The sequence below is a fragment of the Lissotriton vulgaris genome, chromosome 3_1, assembly GCF_964263255.1.
Source record: "Lissotriton vulgaris chromosome 3_1, aLisVul1.2, whole genome shotgun sequence".
Taxonomy (NCBI): Eukaryota; Metazoa; Chordata; class Amphibia; order Caudata; family Salamandridae; genus Lissotriton; species Lissotriton vulgaris.
This window is the reverse complement of record NC_141689.1, coordinates 361,567,836-361,586,567: the sequence shown is the minus strand read 5'-3', so window position 1 is coordinate 361,586,567 and position 18,732 is coordinate 361,567,836. Positions and strand designations below refer to the sequence as shown.

The 18,732-nt window shown below is 44.0% G+C and overlaps 1 protein-coding gene across 1 annotated transcript in view; it reads right to left on the bottom strand.

The window, feature by feature from the left end:
• The window catches only part of PRKAA1 (protein kinase AMP-activated catalytic subunit alpha 1), a 258,046-nt gene that overhangs the window by 130,753 nt on the left and 108,561 nt on the right, over positions 1 to 18,732 (bottom strand). Inside the window, exons 2-3 of the mRNA XM_086960578.1 lie at positions 13,736 to 13,877; positions 918 to 1,011 (exon numbers count right to left, since the gene is read on the bottom strand). Of these exons, the coding sequence (XP_086816704.1) occupies positions 918 to 1,011; positions 13,736 to 13,877 (236 nt within the window). The remainder of the gene's footprint in view (positions 1 to 917; positions 1,012 to 13,735; positions 13,878 to 18,732) is intronic.

The window sequence follows — 18,732 nt, the reverse complement described above, 5'->3', positions numbered from 1 at the left end:
GTTTTGAGGCGGCAAAGAATGAGGGAGCAAGAACCCTTTTAGGCTTGCGCAGGCCCTGTTCTGTGTCCAATGCCATCCACTGTCTTCATTGATTACCTGTGGCCAGGCGCATTGAATTTAAAACCTTATGTATTTCTTTCAAGATTCTGAAACAGGCCACCCCTTCTATCGTGGCCAATCTTCTGTTGCCATATGTCCCTTTATGAACTCTTCGCTCACAGTGCCAACACTTGGTGGTGGTTCCCCAGACACATTAAGTTCGTGCTGGTGGCTGCTCCTTCCGTTACAGAGCTGCCACTCTCTGGAACACACTCCCTGTGCAGATTTGTGTCCTCAGCAACTATTTAGAATTTAGGAAGGCTACTAAGACTTACCTTTACCCTGCTTCTTAGTCCATGTTTGTGCTATCTGCTATGTCAGTCTTGCTTGGTATCAGCGCCGGGACACCCCTTTGCTGGGGTAGCTGTAGCTCTTTATAAAAATCACAATAACATAACATAGCCAGATAGCCTCTGCAACTTCAACTATACGACAGAGGGTCCACTATGTTCAAGCCAGTTCTATGCTTTCAAATTTAAAAGACAGCATCAGAGGCTCTTTCCTAGGGAAGATCAACCAAAACCTCATAGTTCCATGCATGCAGTGAAGTGCTTTTTGTGAACCACAAACTGTATGAGGAGCATAGATTCAACTATTAGCAGAGCCATGGCTGCACTGGGATACAAGATACCAGCGGTAACAAAATGGGATGAATGAGGTGACATACGTTTAACTTCATTCTAGATTTAAGTGGAAGTAAGGAAAAAAAAAAAAAGGACGAATAAAGAATCCCCAACTATCTTAAGAGGAAAGTCCAACATTTCAGAAGTATAATCGGAGTGGGGTGAAGACTGGTTGAGCTAGTACATAAACCTTACCTTTCCATTTTTACAAATGTAGTCAAACAGTTCTCCCCCTGATACGTATTCCATCACCATGAAAATATCAGTTGGTGTGCTGATCACCTGATACCTGCGAAAAAAAAAAAAATTTAAATCATCAAGCAACAGAAGATAAACAGAAACCTGTACCTGCAGAGTTCAAAAATGGGCATAAGGAATTTACTGCTGAAAAGTTAATTAACACACAGCAGCAAAAGTAGAGCAATAAGATGAAATGTCATTGTGGGTTTCTTCAGATTATTCGCAGATAACTGTGTGATTAAGAGAGAATGTTACCCCATCATTCTGTAATGTACGGTAAAGTGGATTTGTAAAGTGATGCTTGCCACCTGGGAGGGTATCCAGGCGCGGACTCTGATACACAAACTGTACGCGCAGTACTTTAGACACACAATGTAAGGTACACTTTTATAGCGCTGCTGTCACCCCAAGGGTATCCTGGCGCTTAGATTACCAATCAGCGAGTATCAGAACAGAGATGGATAAGAACTAGTCTTGAGGAAACAGTCTAGTTTTCAGTTCTTTTCTAAAGCGTGACAAGGTGTTCAGTTGTCTGAGCTCCAGAGGCAGTGCATTCCACAGTCTGGATGCTGTGAAACTGAAAGATCTGCCTCCCATATGGGCTTTCTTAACATGGGGGACACAGACATTGCCTTGTAGACGCTGCAGAGTGCCTTAAATTGAACTCTTTGCACAACGGGCAGCCAATGTAGGTCCTTAAGGGCCAGTGAGGCAGAGGCTCTACATGGTCGATTTAATGCCAACTTGGCTGCCATGATCTGTATTCTTTGTAATTTCTTGGTCAAAGAGGCTGGTGCACATAGAAGTAGAGCATTACAATAGTCTATTCTGCTTAGAACAATACTCCGTACCACTTGAGATCTAACAATAGTGGGTAAAAACTGGAGTATTTTCCGCAGAGCTCGAAGCAGAGATAGACAGGTGCTCACCGTTTTGTTCACCTGGGAATCCAATTGTAGATTGCTATCCATCAGCACTAGTAAGACCATGTCTGCTGCACTTCATTATATCCACAGCACACATTCGAGTTGCATATAAATATTAGGTCAGTAAAAATGTGCCACATGAAGAGGCACGAAGAATCGCTGCTGATTATCTAACAATGTCCAGGGTTTGGAAGTATGAAAAGCAAAATTTTCCTTGCTCACGCACTCAACTTCTCATTCACAATTTTTTATTTTTGAAAAACACCAAGCACATGTTTTGAGAGGACTTTAAGTGCCCACATACATTATGCGTCAAGCAAATAAGTCGCTAAAGCCGGTCTCAAACTACTTCCTAAAGGCTCATGGCCCGAAAAATCAAATCATTTAAATGTTAGACCTGCAGGTCTAGTTACTTTAATAAGCTACTCGACCTAACTGTAGTGTACTTGACCTGTGTACTGGTCTCAAATTGTGTGATCCAAGGCAAATATGTTGTCTTATGAAGCCACCTTTTTCTTTATTATCACATAAGAAGGCACCTTCAAATATTGCTGCACAAAAACTTTTTATTTACTAGACTAAATATTTGCTGCATGCATAACAAGAATAGAATCCTTTTATAGGGTAAACACGATCCCTGGCTTGCCTCTTACTTCACTAGTAGCATTGTCATCTGGACAGGAGCAGTAAAAGTTCATGTTTAAAAACTCACTTTTCATAAGTATATTACCAAAGCAAGATATAGTAGTGCACGGTTTATAGATACCATATTTGCCATTGAAGTAGCCACAAAATTTTCCACTAACATGTCGTTTTACTGATAATACAGCAGAAAATTGGGTTTGAGCAAAAATATTTAAAATTGCACATCACCTAGTAAAGTGTTATTAGTTTTGATCATATAAAAATGTTTTTTCACTAGAGAATTATGGAAATGGGTCTTCAAGCGTTTCAAATAGATTTCACTAGTTATGAACAGTTCACATAGCGATTGCAGTGTTCTTAGAAAAAAGCGATTGCTGTGTTCTTAGAAAAAAGCCTGACTTCTTACACTACAGCCTTTCACTTAACATGCTTTGTCCAGTTCAATTGTCACACCATTAACTTTAAAAAATCCTCCAACTTAAGTCACCGAAAGAAAAATAAATGTAGAAAGAAAAAATGACTTTTGACCTCCGTCTTTCACTTTGTGAGAATTAAAGAGGTCTTTAAATCTGGTTATCTCCTCACATTTGCTCTGCTTTCGGAGACAGAGGTAAAAAAATCAGTTTGTTTTGCTAAAATGTACCTTTTGTTCTGTAACTGAACCTGGAGGACTTTCAACTGCCAGAAAGGGCGAGTAGTCCCTAAAAATAGCTCACCCTGAATAAATCTTGCTTGACAATGCAAGTGGAGCATTAAAATCAACATTGCAAAACGCATTAAGACTTGCTCGTGTTAGCCCTACACATTTTCATGCTGTGAGCATTTGTTTATAAAGCTGTCCAACTGATGTGTGAACAGAAACAGTTTGTTAGACCGGGTATCTTTTGGCATAGTCTTTCCTGACCTTTTTGGCTTTCAGAACTCCTGTTTGAACCTGGTTTTGCTGGCGTAGGACTTCGAGAGCTAGGACACTGCTATTCAGTGCCAAAGCGCTGTGCTGGTCATACACATACTGGTGATTGGTGTATACATCATTGACTATTTGAGTTCGATGCAAGTCCCTTGTCTAGGGGGCGAGACATATCTAGGGCATGTATCTCAAATGCTCCTCCGTGGGCCTGCAGCAGAGTATGCCACTCACAGAGGTAGCTCTTCAAACATGCTACAGGTTTGTCCTGGTGTAGCCTGTGTGTGCGCAGGTTACAGATAGCTTGTTAAATGTCAAGCAGACTATTTGCCAAGGTTCAGCAGGTCTGTCGCTACATCGAAGTACTCCCTGGGGGCACGGCGTGGCGTTGGGAAGAGGCAGGGCATGGGTGGTGTGTTCGGTATTGTGGGGCTCGCTTCTCTCATGGATTAGCATGGGGGACTAGTGGAAAGGCTTTTGACCATTATTTCCTTCACGCAGAAGTGTAGCAGGAGTGTTTGATATCGAGGAGTGGATTCAACATTACTAATGTGGAATTTTCACTTTGGGAAAGGGGGCATGTCTGTGTTGGTGGCTCTGTGTACCCGGCAGTCTGTCTTCAATCCAAATAGTCGGGATTGGGATGAGGTGGTGGGGGCACAGGGGGAGGATTGCTACATCAGTGCATCCCTGACAGAATGCCATAAACTAGGGGCTCATGGGAAACTGCAAGCCTCTGACTCAGAGATCGTCCAACCGGAAAAGGTGGAGGTCTAGCTATTATATACAAAGAATGCTATAACTGCCGCAGCTCCCCCAACCATCTGTCTAGCTGCGAAAACCTCTCTTTCTCATTAGAATTTTCCCCTACGTGTACCTTCTCTCAGGGATCCTCGTCTACCGACCCCCCCCCCGGCTCTCCGAGCCAATTTATTAACAGTCTGCCGCCCGCCATAGCCAGCGGAGCTTGCAGTCTACCCAACTACACCCTGCTAGGGGATCTTAACATCCACCTAAACGACCCTTCAGACCAGACAGCTATGGGAATGTTAAATAGGATCTATGATGTTACAACGCGTTATTTTACAACGCATGCTGTAACATCGCAACTTTTACAACGCAGGTTCCATTACATCGGAAGCCATTACAACGCAGGATATTACATAGCAGATGCTATTACAACGCATACCATTACATCGTAAGTATAGGTAAGTATAACTTTTTAAAAAAAATGAAATTAACTTAATTTTACTTTACTAATATAATTAAAATAATTGTAAAAATGTAATTAATATAATTTATTTAAATAAGTTTAATTTTTAAATAGGAATTAATGTAATTTAATTAAATTAATATAATTTTATTATTTTAATTTAATAAATTTTATAATAGTAATTATTTAAATTTAATTAATTTAATTTATATAATTGAATTAATCTTAAAATTATAATTAATTTGATTTAATAAATTTAATTAATTTATTTAATTATTTTAATTTAATTAAAGTCGTACTTTAAAAAAAATAAACCCTAAAAATACCCCTGAACCCCAAAACCCAAACCCAGCCCTAAAACCACCCCTGTACCCCAAAACCCAAACCCTGCCCTAAAACCTAAAAACACCCCTGTACCCCAAAACCCAAACCCTGCCCTAAAACCTAAAAACACCCCTGTACCCCAAAACCTGCCCTAAAACCTAAAAACACCCCTGTACCCCAAAACCCAAACCCTGCCCTAAAAACACCCCTGTACCCCAAAACCAAACCCTGCCCTAAAAACACCCCTGTACCCCAAAACCCAAACCCTGCCCTAAAACCTAAAAACACCCCTGTACCCCAAAACCCAAACCCTGCCCTAAAACCTAAAAACACCCCTGTACCCCAAAACCCAAACCCTGCCCTAAAACCTAAAAACACCCCTGTACCCCAAAACCCAAACCCTGAAACCTAAAAACACCCCTGTACCCCAAAACCCAAACCCTGCCCTGAAACCTAAAAAAACCCCTGTACCCCAAAACCCAAACCCTGCCCTAAAACCTAAAAACACCCTTGTACCCCAAAACCCAAACCTGAAACCTAAAAACACCCCTGTACCCCAAAACCCAAACCCTGCCCTAAAACCTAAAAACACACCTGTACCCCAAAACCCAAACCCTGCCCTGAAACCTAAAAACACCCCTGTACCCCAAAACCCAAACCCTGCCCTAAAACCTAAAAACACCCCTGTACCCCAAAACCCAAACCTAAAACCTAAAAATACCCCTGTACCCCAAAACCCAAACCCAGCCCTAAAACCTAAAAATACCCAAACACCCCAAAACATATACCTCAGTACCCCAAAACATATACTCCTATACTCATACTTATTTTAAAAATTACTTAAATTAATATATTTAATTTATAATATTAAAAAACAAATAAATATATTTATTTATAATTAATAATAATTAAATTAATTAAATAAAATTAAATAAAATTTAAAAAAAATTATATACTTACAAATACTTACGATGTAATGGTATGCGTTGTAATAGCATCTGCTATGTAATATCCTGCGTTGTAATAGCATCCGATGTAATGGAACCAGCGTTGTAAAAGCTGCGTTGTAACAGCATTACGACGTAAAAGTTGCGTTGTAACAGTAACGCACCGTTAAATAGCCTCGAAGCACTAGAGTTCTCATCGGGTACTGGATCCAACCCATTCCAGGGGACACCTTCTAGATCCCATCTTTAGCAACTGTACGGATCTCATAGTAGGCACACCCACCCCCCTCCCTTGGTCCGATCACTTTCTGATCCCTTTTACCTGGATATACTCACTCCCGCTCTACCCACGGTATCTCGGAGAGACTGCAAGTGGTCAAAACTTAGTCACACACAGTGGGCAGCCACTCTAGAATCCTCCACCCCCCTATGCAATCCTGATCCCATCATAAGTAATGAGAATTTTAACAGATGGATCACCCAGTCTCTAGACTGCATTCTCCCAATGATAGACTTTGAACCAAAACACAGCCCAAGAAACGCGCCTTGGTACTCCCTGGACTTGCGCAACATGAAGAGGGAATGCAAAAAACTTTAAAGGAAATGGCGTACTGACTACTCACATGCAAGTAAAATTGCATACCGATCCTCCATAAAACTCTACAAAAACAACATAAAAAGTGCCCAATCTATCTTCTTTGAAAATAAAATAAACGCAGCAGCATCAAAGCCGAAAGAGATATATCAAATTGCGGAAACCCTGCTAAAATTACCAGATAAACCGCCAGATCCACACAGCGCTCAAACACACTGTAATGACCTGGTCGAGTACTTTCACAGTAAAATCGCCACAATTTACTCTTCCTTCTCTCACGTTCCTGTCCCAGTCGTCCAAACTGGTCATAAAGACAAGGGTGTTCTCCCATCAGTCTCTCTGGAAACTTTCCCGAAATTGGATCCCCACCACCCTTGAAACCATTATGACCCAGGTGAAGTCTGGCTCCCCTAGTGATCCAGCATCAGCCCAGTGCCTTCGGACAGTTGCCTCCTCTATCCTGCCCACCATTCTGGACCTGATTAACACCTCCCTATCTTCAGGCATCGTACCACCGAGCTGGAAACAGGCAACGGTGAGAGCCCTCCTGAAAAAGGCTAATCTAGATCAGAAAAACCCAGAGAACTATTCTCCCATCTCCCTGTTGCCCTGGATAAGTAAAATCACGGAGAAATACGTTAATAATATCCTCACAGAGTTCCTGGAAACAAATGATCTACTGGACGTCTCACAGACCGGGTTTCGTCCCATGCATGGGACAGAAACCGCGCTTCTTGCTGTGACTGAGGGCGCAAGGATGATTGCGGATCAGGGCATCACTGCGGCCATTATTCTATTAGACCTCAGTGCCGCCTTCGACACCGTAAACCACAACATTCTTCTATACAGGATTTCGGCTCTAGGAATAACCGCCAAAGCAACTGCCTGGCTCCAATCCTTTCTATCAGACCGCTCCTTCAGAGTCTGTGAGGGCAACGTCAAGTCACCCAGCAAACCACTCAGTTGTGGGGTAACCCAGGGCTCCTCCCTGAGCCCCACACTGTTCAACATATATATGCGCCCCCTTGCGGAGGTCATCCGCCCCCTTCGGAGTGCAAATTATATCCTACGCCGACGACACTCAGCTTCTGGTGACATAGATCACTCGGCTGGGTTAGGGGATGGTTCAAAGGGGCTGCCTGGAAGCAGTCTTCTCCTGGATGACTGTCTTATTTGAAGCTAAATGGAGAAAAGACGGAGTTAATGGTGCTAGGCAACTCCCCTCAAAGAACCATTGACTCCATATGGCCAACCTCGCTGGGACCCGCCCCCGAAGCTAAAGACACAATCAAGAGCCTGGGAATTTGGATGGACAAGACACTCACATTCAACTACCAGGCAGTTAAACTCTCAGCTACCGGCTTTGGTATTCTCAGGCTCACCCGCAACATTTTTCCTCTCCTCCCATTTAAAGCAAGACAGATCATGATTCAGGGCCCAATTCTCTCCCGGCTGGACTTCGAGAATGCCCTCTACCTGGGAGCACCCCAATCGACCCATAAAAGGCTCCGGGTGATTCAGAACTGCGCTGCCCGCACCCTCCTACGGATCCCCCGTCGTCAAACCGCAAAATCTGAACTTAGAGACCTTCACTGGCTACCCATCAGGGAAAGAATCGAGTTCAAAAGTATGTGCATCGCCCACTGTGCTCTCTGGAGAACGGGAGCAACTATCAGTCACCCTCTGATCACCCCCTACCATCCAAGCAGGCAGCTTATGTCTGCGTATGCCTGTCGAGCTATAAGCCCCAGGATTCGGAGAGCGAGGTGTGGAGGTCGAACTTTTTCTTCTAACTCGGCAAGACACTGGAACTCCCTTCCTCATTTCCTCCGCTCGGACCCCAACCTTTTGCCCTTCCGGAAAAAGCTAAAAACCCTGCTATTTAACAGATAACCTCAGTCTTTTCCCTCACTCACACACACCAATCCTTAGCACTAGGACGCCTCCGGGTAGCTATCGCGCTCTATAAAAATCCAATCCATCCATCCAGACGGGCCTTCCTGAGATGGATACGATAGGGGGGAATTGGCACCTACATTCCAAGGGGCAGCGTCTTTGCCCCACTAAAGGTATTGATCAAGCCTCCCAGGGTAGAATGGCAGACAGGACAACATTTAGAGAGGGCCTGTGCATGTCAAAGGTGGCCTTTTGAAAGGATCTCATCTTCAAAGGGCATTGTGGGTATAACTACTGGGGTTCTGCCCTCACGAGTTAGAGACCCTTTCCGGTTTGGAACAATACTATGCTGGTCCGAAGCTGGGACAGCGACAAGAGGAAGCATTGGTGCAGGAGAGACTGCAACTGGATTAAACAGACCTGTGGTGGTCTGCGGCTGGCCATACTCCAGGAAGAAGACTAACATGGTGGATTTTTCCTGGATGTTGCTGGCCTGTAGCTACTTGCCAACTGGTGTGGCCCGGGCCCCTAAGCACCCTTGAAAGACCAGTTGCCTGGCCTCCTATCCACGAGATTCCAGGGACAGAAAGGATCTCAGTTTCTACAAAATCGTTTAGGACTGCACAGTTTGGGGCCGAAACTGATTGAAATGATAGTCAGTGGGGACAAGCAATGTCCTAACGTACGCGGTAATCACACTGTGCAGAGGAGTGTGCTAGTGAAGATCAGCAGCCCATCTAGGGTGCTGAAACGTGAGGAGTTCAAGGAGTGCTGGGGAAGTTTGCCAAGCCAGAGGGACCCACACTTGCAACCAGAAACGAGTGCTAGCTAGCGTTCTGTACCATGTGGTGTCTATGGGTGTTAGAGGTACGTTTGCCAAGTTCGCAGGACCTGGCCTGTAAGCCTAGACTGTCTCGGTCATCCTCAGGATCTGGATGTCTGTGCCAGACAACGCGGCCTCTGTCTGAGGTCGCCGGCTTATTCTCCTCGGACCCACGCCACAAGGCACTCTGTTGTTGAAAATATCCAGACTATATCCAAAGGGGTCTTGTTTTGCCTTGTGTGCACCCATGGCTGGCTGAAACAACTGCAGCTCACACCGGAGTGAAAAAAAATCTCCAATTGGATCCTGTACTCGTGAAGTTGCCACTGGGTGCCTGAAGGCCTATTCTGGAGGGACAAAACCTAGTAACTAGTTCCTTCTGCTTTAGGTGGCTGACAAAGGGGATAACGCAACAAGTGAATACCTATGACTAGTACATATATGTTCATGCCATTCTGCTGCTCATGGGAAGAGTTCCTCATAGCATATAATGGTTAAGTATATATATATATATATATATATATATATATATATATATATATATATATATATATATATGTACAGGTTCTAAGACAAGTGCATCATACTCGTCCCATCTAAGACAGTGGATTCCGTCTGGCTTCTATGCGTCCCAGCCAGCCAGAAACAGTTGGGTCTAACACTGTTCTAAAGCAGGACCGCTCATTCATAATCATGCAATACGGATATATTAATCAGGCATTGGGCAAGTGCTTCTAGGCAAGAGTTCGTTCAGCACCAAGACTCCAGAAGGTTACTTAGAAAAAGGCACATACTAATGGCTTTTTAGAACTGAATGCGATTTTGAAAGGATCGTCTTGACACTAAGATGAGATAACAATCCAGAAACTGAAACAGCCTTTAAGTCTATCCATTGAATTTTTGCCATCATAAAGTGCCAAAAACAAACTAGAACCAAGAGAGTAATGGCTTGCAAAGGTTTGTAGAATATATACATACGTTCGGTTCAATGTACTACATTGTAAAATGAATGAATGAATAAGATCCCTTTCTGCCCCTGCAGCAAACTAAAACCTGTACTGAGTTGGTCACCTTGCTATAACTAAAAGGGCACCAGTGGATTATTTGAACCTGTGTATTAAATATGCCAGTATTTTCAACTAAAAGGAAATTGCAAAATGCGATCTGTGATAAGAATATGACAGATTGAACGTAGGTACAATTTCCATAACACCTGACAGAAAGGAGTAGTTGCCACCCATAAACAAGTATAGGAGTAGCAAAAACCTGAAACCCCAGGTTTCACAGCAGTGAAAGCATACATACCCATAAAATCATGAACAGCCATGGTGGCAGTGGTGGTGGGAGGGGGGGTTGTTAAACTCATCTCCTTGAATATCAGGAGCCGACACGACTACACCACGCTATACTGTGTACATACCTACCTGCAACGTTATGGGGTTGCAGGAGACCCACATGGTAGAAAAAGTAAGCTCCTAAGCTTAAGTAGTGGCGTGGTCAATTTTACTGATTTACTTACTAGACATATGCTAGAGTATGCCCATATGGGTAGCCCTGGGGAGAGACCCAAGCAGATGTGTAGGGGGCCGCATATTTCACTCTACGGACTCGTAGATGGAAGGGAAGTATGCTTGTTAAACGTCTATGCCCGTAACCAGGACAACAGTAAGTATTTCTTGAGTCTCCATGACCTCTTGACTGTATACCTAGCAATTCCTTTAATTTAGGTAGGAGATTTTAAATTCATCTTAGATGACCAGTTTGACCGTAGTCACCCAAGAGCGCTGGCCAAGCCGGCCATGGCTTAAGCATTAATGTGACAACCTGCTAGTCTCCCATTTCCTCCTAATGATTACTTCAAGATGATCAGCAAGCTAAGATCTTGCTAATTGCAGATTTTATTTGATTTGTAATGCATTTGGGCTTTCAAAGGTATGTTCAAGGCCCAACTGGTGGGTATGTACCACGACTTCGAGTTTTTTTAAATATCTTTCCTGGCTTTCCCATTTTGTGCAACGGTGAGGCCAGTTAAAATACCTTTTAAGAAGGCCCTGTACGGATCGCATACGATATGAAGGGGAGCGGAGTCCAAGTTGGAAAGAAAAAAAATAATTGGTGGCGATTTTCAATTTCTCCACTACATGTGGCTCAAGGAGTAGGGAGCGGTTTAGGGTCCAACTACGAGAAAGGGACCTGTTCTTAAGGGTAATCTCCAGGATAACTGCAGAGTGGTCAGATTGATGTTCCGGGCGTGGGTGACACTAGTGGTGTTCTTTCTTATAAAAAGTGTCCACAAATCTATCCTGGATCGTTGGCCACATTTCTTTTTGTGAAAGGTATACTTTCCTCCTACCGTCCCTGCTTTGTCTCCCATTCGTCTCCAAATATCTGTGAGGCCAATGTCCCACATCAGTTGTTTCAGGGCAATTCACATATTGGGGGTAGCTGCATTAATCCTCCTGGATGTTGTCTTGGGTTGGATCTACAACTACAGTAAAGTCCCCACCTAATATTACAGGGTTGTTAAGGTCTACCAATTGGAGGAGTAGAGCACGTAATGAGGTGGGATCATCCAAGTTAGGGCTGTAATACCCTACAAAAGACAACAAAGAACCATGAATTTTGGCCCTAGCTATTGCCCATCTATCAAGCGGGTCAACCGTGCAGTGTCCTAGCGTAACGTGAATTGATTTCTTAAAGAGAAGTGCAACTCCATTCGCTGGGCATGATTGGGTGGTACACACACAATGGTTAACCCACTTTTGCCCTTTAGTATCTCAACCCAGTCCTCTTTCAATAAATGGGACTCTTGTATTAAGAACACATCAGCATCAGAGACACTCAAGTACTCAAAGGATGTTTTCCTTCTAGGAACAACGGAGGCCATTGACATTCGAAGATATGACTTTCAGCTTCACGGGTCTATCGGAGTTCATCAAGAGGGAAAAGGTAGATATGCAGTAACCTGGGTAACCAGAGTCTACTGCACCCGTTTGGGAACCTGGAACGTTGCAACAGTCCACTTGGATCAAGTTAATAAACTGAGATTTTTTTTATTTTTTAAGCCACCTGCTCCGCCACCCAGTGAAAAGATAAAACGTACCTTTATTGTGTTTTCTTCTGAAATCTATGTAGGAAGCCCTCGTCATCATGCTGTCCAAGTCAGAGCTCATGGGCTCCTCCCACCTGTTGTTCAGGATTAACACAGATGCCATGTTAATGCAAAAGTTCAGACCACCCACCTGCGAGCAGTGATCGCCAGTTTGAGCCAGGCCAATCAGTGCAGGTTTAAAATGCACCGAGAAATTAACGATCGGGCATATGGTTATAATATACAAGTAGCCGGCCACGAACCGGAGCATAGGCTCCAGAGGATTTATAAATATATCGCGAACGCAAAGGAATGTATTCGCACTTAGATACAACAAAATGTAAATATGTATTTACGGAAGACATTTTTCACGATATAGCATTTAAAAATGAGATAGATACAAATATGTCTTCATTATTGATGAGTGAAATAGGAGACGATTTAACTACAAAGACATAGTAATGACTATCTATTAAATAGCAAAACACACAAGATGATGGACGAAATGTTACACAATGGCAAAAACATTCAACCCCCAGTCACAGATCTGGGTTTAATCCATCGTTTTTTTGTTCACCAAGCCACCTTAGTTCAGACATGGCCATATGCAAATCAGTCTTGACCCTTTGCCTCATGGGAACAGTCTAGCCCGAACTGCCAAGCCAGGTCTTCCCTGGACCGGAATCAAGCATCCTAGGACCGGTTTCTGGCTATCAGCAGTCTTCAGCCAGGATAGCTTGATTCCAGTGGTGTAGTGAGCAAGGGACCAACGTCTGGGGTGGCTTGGTGAGGAAAATAACGATGGCTTAAACCCAGATCTGTGACTGGGGTGAATGTTTTGCCATTGGGCAACATTCCGTCCATCATCTTGAGTGCTTTGCTGTTCACCCTATGTGGGAAGGGTATGCCCAGACGTGGGTCCCTTTCTCACTAAGCCACTGGAGTCAAGCTATCCTGGCTGAAGACGACCGATAGCCAGAAACCGGTCCTAGGATGCTTGGCCCAGGATTTTGGCATGATCCAGGGACAGCATGAAGTGGTCTTGGGCAGACATGTGACCCATTAAAGAAATCTGTACGGATGAGCGCCTGGTGGACCATGGTCAAGAGTGGGAGGGCATGCTGCAGTATATAACAGAAGAGGGAGGGGCGGCACAGAGCAGGACACAGGTGTAACTTCTTTGTTGTAACAGCGGTGTATGTTACACTATTGAAAATCTGTATAAATAAAGCGTTAAAAAAATTAACACATACATATGTAAATAAGCAAGTAGACTTTAGAAGTTTAAACAAAACACACAAAAAAAATTGAGAACCTATAGGGTGAAATACATCTGTGTTACACATCATCTAAATGCACTTGGGCAATATAGATAACATCCCAGTCAGTTGAAGAAAAGTACTCACAGTTTGATTATATGTGGATGTCGAAAAAGTTTCAAGTTTTGAATTTCTCGTCTGATTTTTCCAACTACATCCAGGCTTCGAATTTTCGAGCGATTCAAAATTTTCACTGCAACTTTGTGTCCAGTCAACTCATGTTTACCAACTGTAAGGGAAACGCAAGTTAAGTAAGCAAAAAGATACAGACAAATATTATCTTCCAGACAAACATTATCTTCCAGAATGTGAAGAAGGTTAGGCCCCACCCACACACAAACAAACAAATTAAGACAATTGCTATTACTTTCTCTCCGACCCTACTGCAGTGGTTCCACACACCTTAAGACTTATTTAGATTAGGTAACTAAACAGAATTTAAAGACAGTGTGTATACGGAAAGCGAATAAGTCAGCAGTCCAGAGGGCCAACACTACTTATGTCTGCCTTTCAATAAAGGCAACATTGCACATTCAACATGTACTCGGAGTTGCTCAATAAAAGTTGTCAGGAGAGGAAAACAAACTTTTTACTCTACGGAGGAAAGACCTTGGTGGCTATTGGTTCAGTTCCAAAATGGTTACTTCCTCTTACATTCAGTACTAGTAACCACAACCCCTTATTCCGCCACTTAAAATCATAGTAAAAGCATGAATTAAGAAATGCTAGTAAGGGGCCAAAAGGTCAGCTATGGAATGGGAAGCACAAAAAAAAAATAATAAATGCTGTACGCCTCCTAAGAAAGCAGCAGCCGCGGACAACACCAAGTCTTCTCAGCAGTCGTTTTTTATTGCAGATACCAGCAACTCAACGCGTGTCGGGACCAAGTCCCTTGATCAAGGGACTTGGTCCCGAAAAACGTTGAGTTGCCAGTATCTGCAATAAAAAACGACTGCTGAGAAGACTTGGTGTTGTCTGCGGCTGCTGCTTTCTTAGGAGACATACAGAGTTTGGTTTGATAATGCGAGGCTCGCCACCTCGCCGCGGACCGCCGTTGAAAGAGGCAAGGAGAAGGCGTACCAGTGCTTCGGTACTGGTTTGTGGAGAATATATATATTTTTAAATCCATCCTGGCCACTGCATATATAATTTTCTAGCTAATATGAATAATTAATCTTCAGCTCTATTAAGGACACAGACGGATATTATGAAATCCCTATTTCGCTTTTGTCACAACTAGAATCCTAACACATTACAGGGTATAAGAAATACAAAAACATTTTTTTTAAAACACTACAAATTCCAAGAGTCAGTCTACAACTTGCAATAAAATCAATAAATAAACATCCATAACATTGGTATACTCCTGCTGACAATCTTTCTTCTAGTGGGAACGGGTATCAACAAACTGCTCTTGAAGTACATAATAAACATACTTCCTCACTCATCCCAAAATGGGGAACAGAGAGACACATCCCATTGGCGCCCCTCAGGAAAATGAGTTGCCACCAGGATATCAGCCTTACGAGGCACTCCTGAACCAGGCCAATTGTCCACTCACCCAACACTCCTGCTGCTCCTAAGTCTTAGGTGAACCAATTCACTAAATTCATCCAAGGACAGGCCTTCCAGAAGGGCAAAGGTCACATCAGCAAGGTCGCAAGGCTATGCTAGTTATCACCCTCCTTGAGTGCATGGCTGTTTCACCGCTCACCATTAATGTTTCCCATACCACATACAAACTACAAATCAGATAACGAACTGCACAAACATAAAATGGACAAAGCACAAACTGGTACGTTTCCATTTGCTCCTTTAACTTGAAAGCTACGATCTGGACAGCACATCAATGCGGCTTAACAGCAAGAGCGGGTGACTAAGATGGGGAATCAGGTTCGAGTCTGGCAGAGGCAAAGATCATTTACAATACATCAATCAATGCTTCACAATGAACCACGCTCTTTAAACATCTGCACAAATGTAAGTTTTTAAATCTATTGTTCAACTCCCATGACTACTAGTTGTATTTTTTGTACGGTTTATGTTAAAACGACAATGTAAAAAAATGAATGAAATTGAATCTGGAACAGAAGCACATGCCACCAACATATGAAAGAGTTCTTCCAATATTCATTGTCGAGGTGACAGGATCAAGTGTTTAAGGCGGCCAATGCTCGCCGGACTAAGCGGTGCCGATTTGTTTTGACCAATGAGGTATGTGCTGTTGGATTTGCTTTTATTTTACTATTGTCTGTCTGAATGGATCATGCAGGCGCATAAGTGTGCTCTGAAGGTACAGTCTCGTATTACAAGAGCGCACACTCCAAGGCTCAGGAGGCCTTAATGGTTTTTCCAGAAACAAGCTGCAAAAGGACTTGTCCTGATGACGCCTCGAGTATGAAATCCGTCTGGCAACTTTGGGACAGGTAATGCATGCTGGGGCAGGTGCTGCTTTGGATAGTCTGAGGTTGTGACCAGCTTCAATGCTCTCACAAATGGGACTGCTGCAGGAGTGACTACACGCAGCATTCCACACAACACTTCCCAGCAGTGCGGTGATGTCAGAGCTTTGCTGCTGGTAGTGTGCAATCCAGCATACGTGTGCCGGGCGGTATGAAAGGGGCATTGTTGCGGGGATGGCACGGTGCAGTCTGAGGGCTTTGCAGTCGGGGTGTGGGGCCTGGGGAGGGGGGGGGGGGGAGGGGGGGGGGGGGCTGTGTATGGAACCAGTGGCGCGAGCTGAATGTGGAGGAGGCGAGAACACAGTGGAGTGAGAAGTAACGTAACGAGTGGGAAGTAACGTAACGAGTGGGAAGTGGAGTGGTGGTGGCGGGGAAGGGGGTCAGTGCAGGGAGGGACAGACTTCTGTGACAAACACAGAAACTGGCGGACGAGCAGGGCGGGGGAGAAAGGAGGGGGAGTGAGGGGGTAGTGCAAGCAGAGTAAGGCTTAATGAGCTAAGAATGGCAGATGGTGGCTGCGCGTGTTCACGCGCACATGCACGTAAGCTTTAGGCCAGGAAAAGCTTGTGAGTAGGACTTTGAAAAGCCCCTTACTAATAGTCGAGCAACAGCTCATACGCTGCTGTAGGCTCGACCTAAAAACAAATACCAAATACAGATCCTTACCTTGATTGCTGCCTGGCTTGTCACAGCCGTCCCCAGAGGATCAGGGTGGGATAAGATCAACAGACGCTTCAGGCGAGAGTCCTTGGACTCCCCAGGCCGCTCCAGCTAGCACCTGGAAGTCTGCGCTCTTTCGAAGAGGTGCTGTGTTTTTTAACCACCTGCCTCCGAAGTCGTTGAGGAGGGGAGGTGGAGTACCTGAACTTGGAAGATGTGGTCCATGTTTACCTCCAGTCAGAGCAGAGGCATAACGCAGGCTGCGGGTCTGGAAGGCCCCTCATTCAGCCAAGGGCCAATGCAGTGGGTTATGGGAGACCCCCTTCGCCCGTCATCACATTCTTGTTGGGGGGGGGGGGGGGCTGGGGGGGAGGGGGATGACCATCATTTTGCCTCGTCTAAATAAACACTATAAAGGTCAAGTCTTTCCCCAAACCAATGGCACCTAATCCAACACATTAAATAACGGCTGGAAATTCCAGAGCGGAAAGATAACAAGCTCTCAAGCTTCCTCCTCAATAACAGGCATGCGTGGAATTCGGCGCCAGATACTGACTCCTTGTTCTTTTATCTCCGTCAAAGGTTTGCTCTGCCGAGATTCTGTTACTACAACAAAAAAAACAAACAAAAATCGCTTTAAATTAGGAGGACTGCTATGTTATTGTAGGGCTGAGTAAAAACAGATGTGCTTGTCACGGACGGCATCCGAAAACTGCAAGGGCGTCAACAAAAGTGACAGCCAGCAAGCCAGAAGCACAGAAAATACATCAATTACTACCAAAGCCAATGAAAAAAGGTTGTGACAGAGGGGCGTGGATTAAAGTCCCCTTCTTCTACTGTTAGCTATAGCTCTCGCAGGTGAGGAGCGCTTGCACTCCAATGCCAGGCAGAACCTAAAAAGGAGAAAAATCCAGGAATGAGAAAGAAAAGAAAGCGCAGAAATGTAAACACCAGTTCAACTCCAAATGTATTTGTGCCAGTGACTTTAATGAAAGAAACACTATTGAGACTTGTCATCACGGGTGGTATTATGTTTTACTGTAAAGCTTTTTTTACCTTCTATTCTGATGGGAGAGGCATGTACTAGTTGCTTAGGTAAGGATTCTTATCTGCAACATTTTGTTTTATTTTTTATTTAAGAGAGAAGGCAGCACATTGCTCTTGAAGAGTCACCCACATATATATGGTACAGAGAGGAGGCAGCGACTGGAAACGAGGGGAGATAAAAAGGTTCACAGTGTGGAGATATACAGATAAGAGAGGAGGCAAAAGTGACGTAAAAGGAGGAGGCGGCAGAGAGTTAGGTGAAGTAGACAGAGGAAATAAACAGGGAGGTGAGATCAAAAGAGAAATAAGGTAGGGAGAGGAACGGAGACACAGGGGAAACTGGGTTGAGAGGTACAGAAAGAGGGAGTTAAAAAAAAAAAAAAAAAAGAAGGACAGAGCGCAAGGGAGAGAGAGGAAGAGAAAGAAAGAGAAAGAAATTGTGTAGAGTGGGGTGTATTTGAGAGAGGAGAGGTTAAAGGTGAAGAGTCTATATCCAGCAAGAGTGGGTAGGTATATAAAGGGATGGAAAGAAGGGTGAGGTAGGAGAGGTGATGAGAGATACGGAGAGACACAGATAGGAGATGCAGAGAAAATGGCAGAAAGTAGTGGCGGGGTGGGAAGGAGATAGAGAGTAGATAAAAAGGGAAGTGTAGGGAAGCGCGGGGGTTTAGTAAGGGTGAGAGGAGGCTCATCAAGGGATTTATCTGGAGAGATATGAAGTAAAGAGGAGAAAGAAAAGGAGAGTTATAGAAAGCGGAGTAGAGGGCGAAGTGTTGAAGGAGATAGACACGTAGATACATTGGCACAGAAAGGTGAAGTCAGGTGGGGACTGCCCTTAATTCAGTGCCCTTAGTTGCTCCATGTTTTTTGTTTTGTGTGATCTGGAGCTTTACCGTTTGCTTTTCTGCTGGGTCT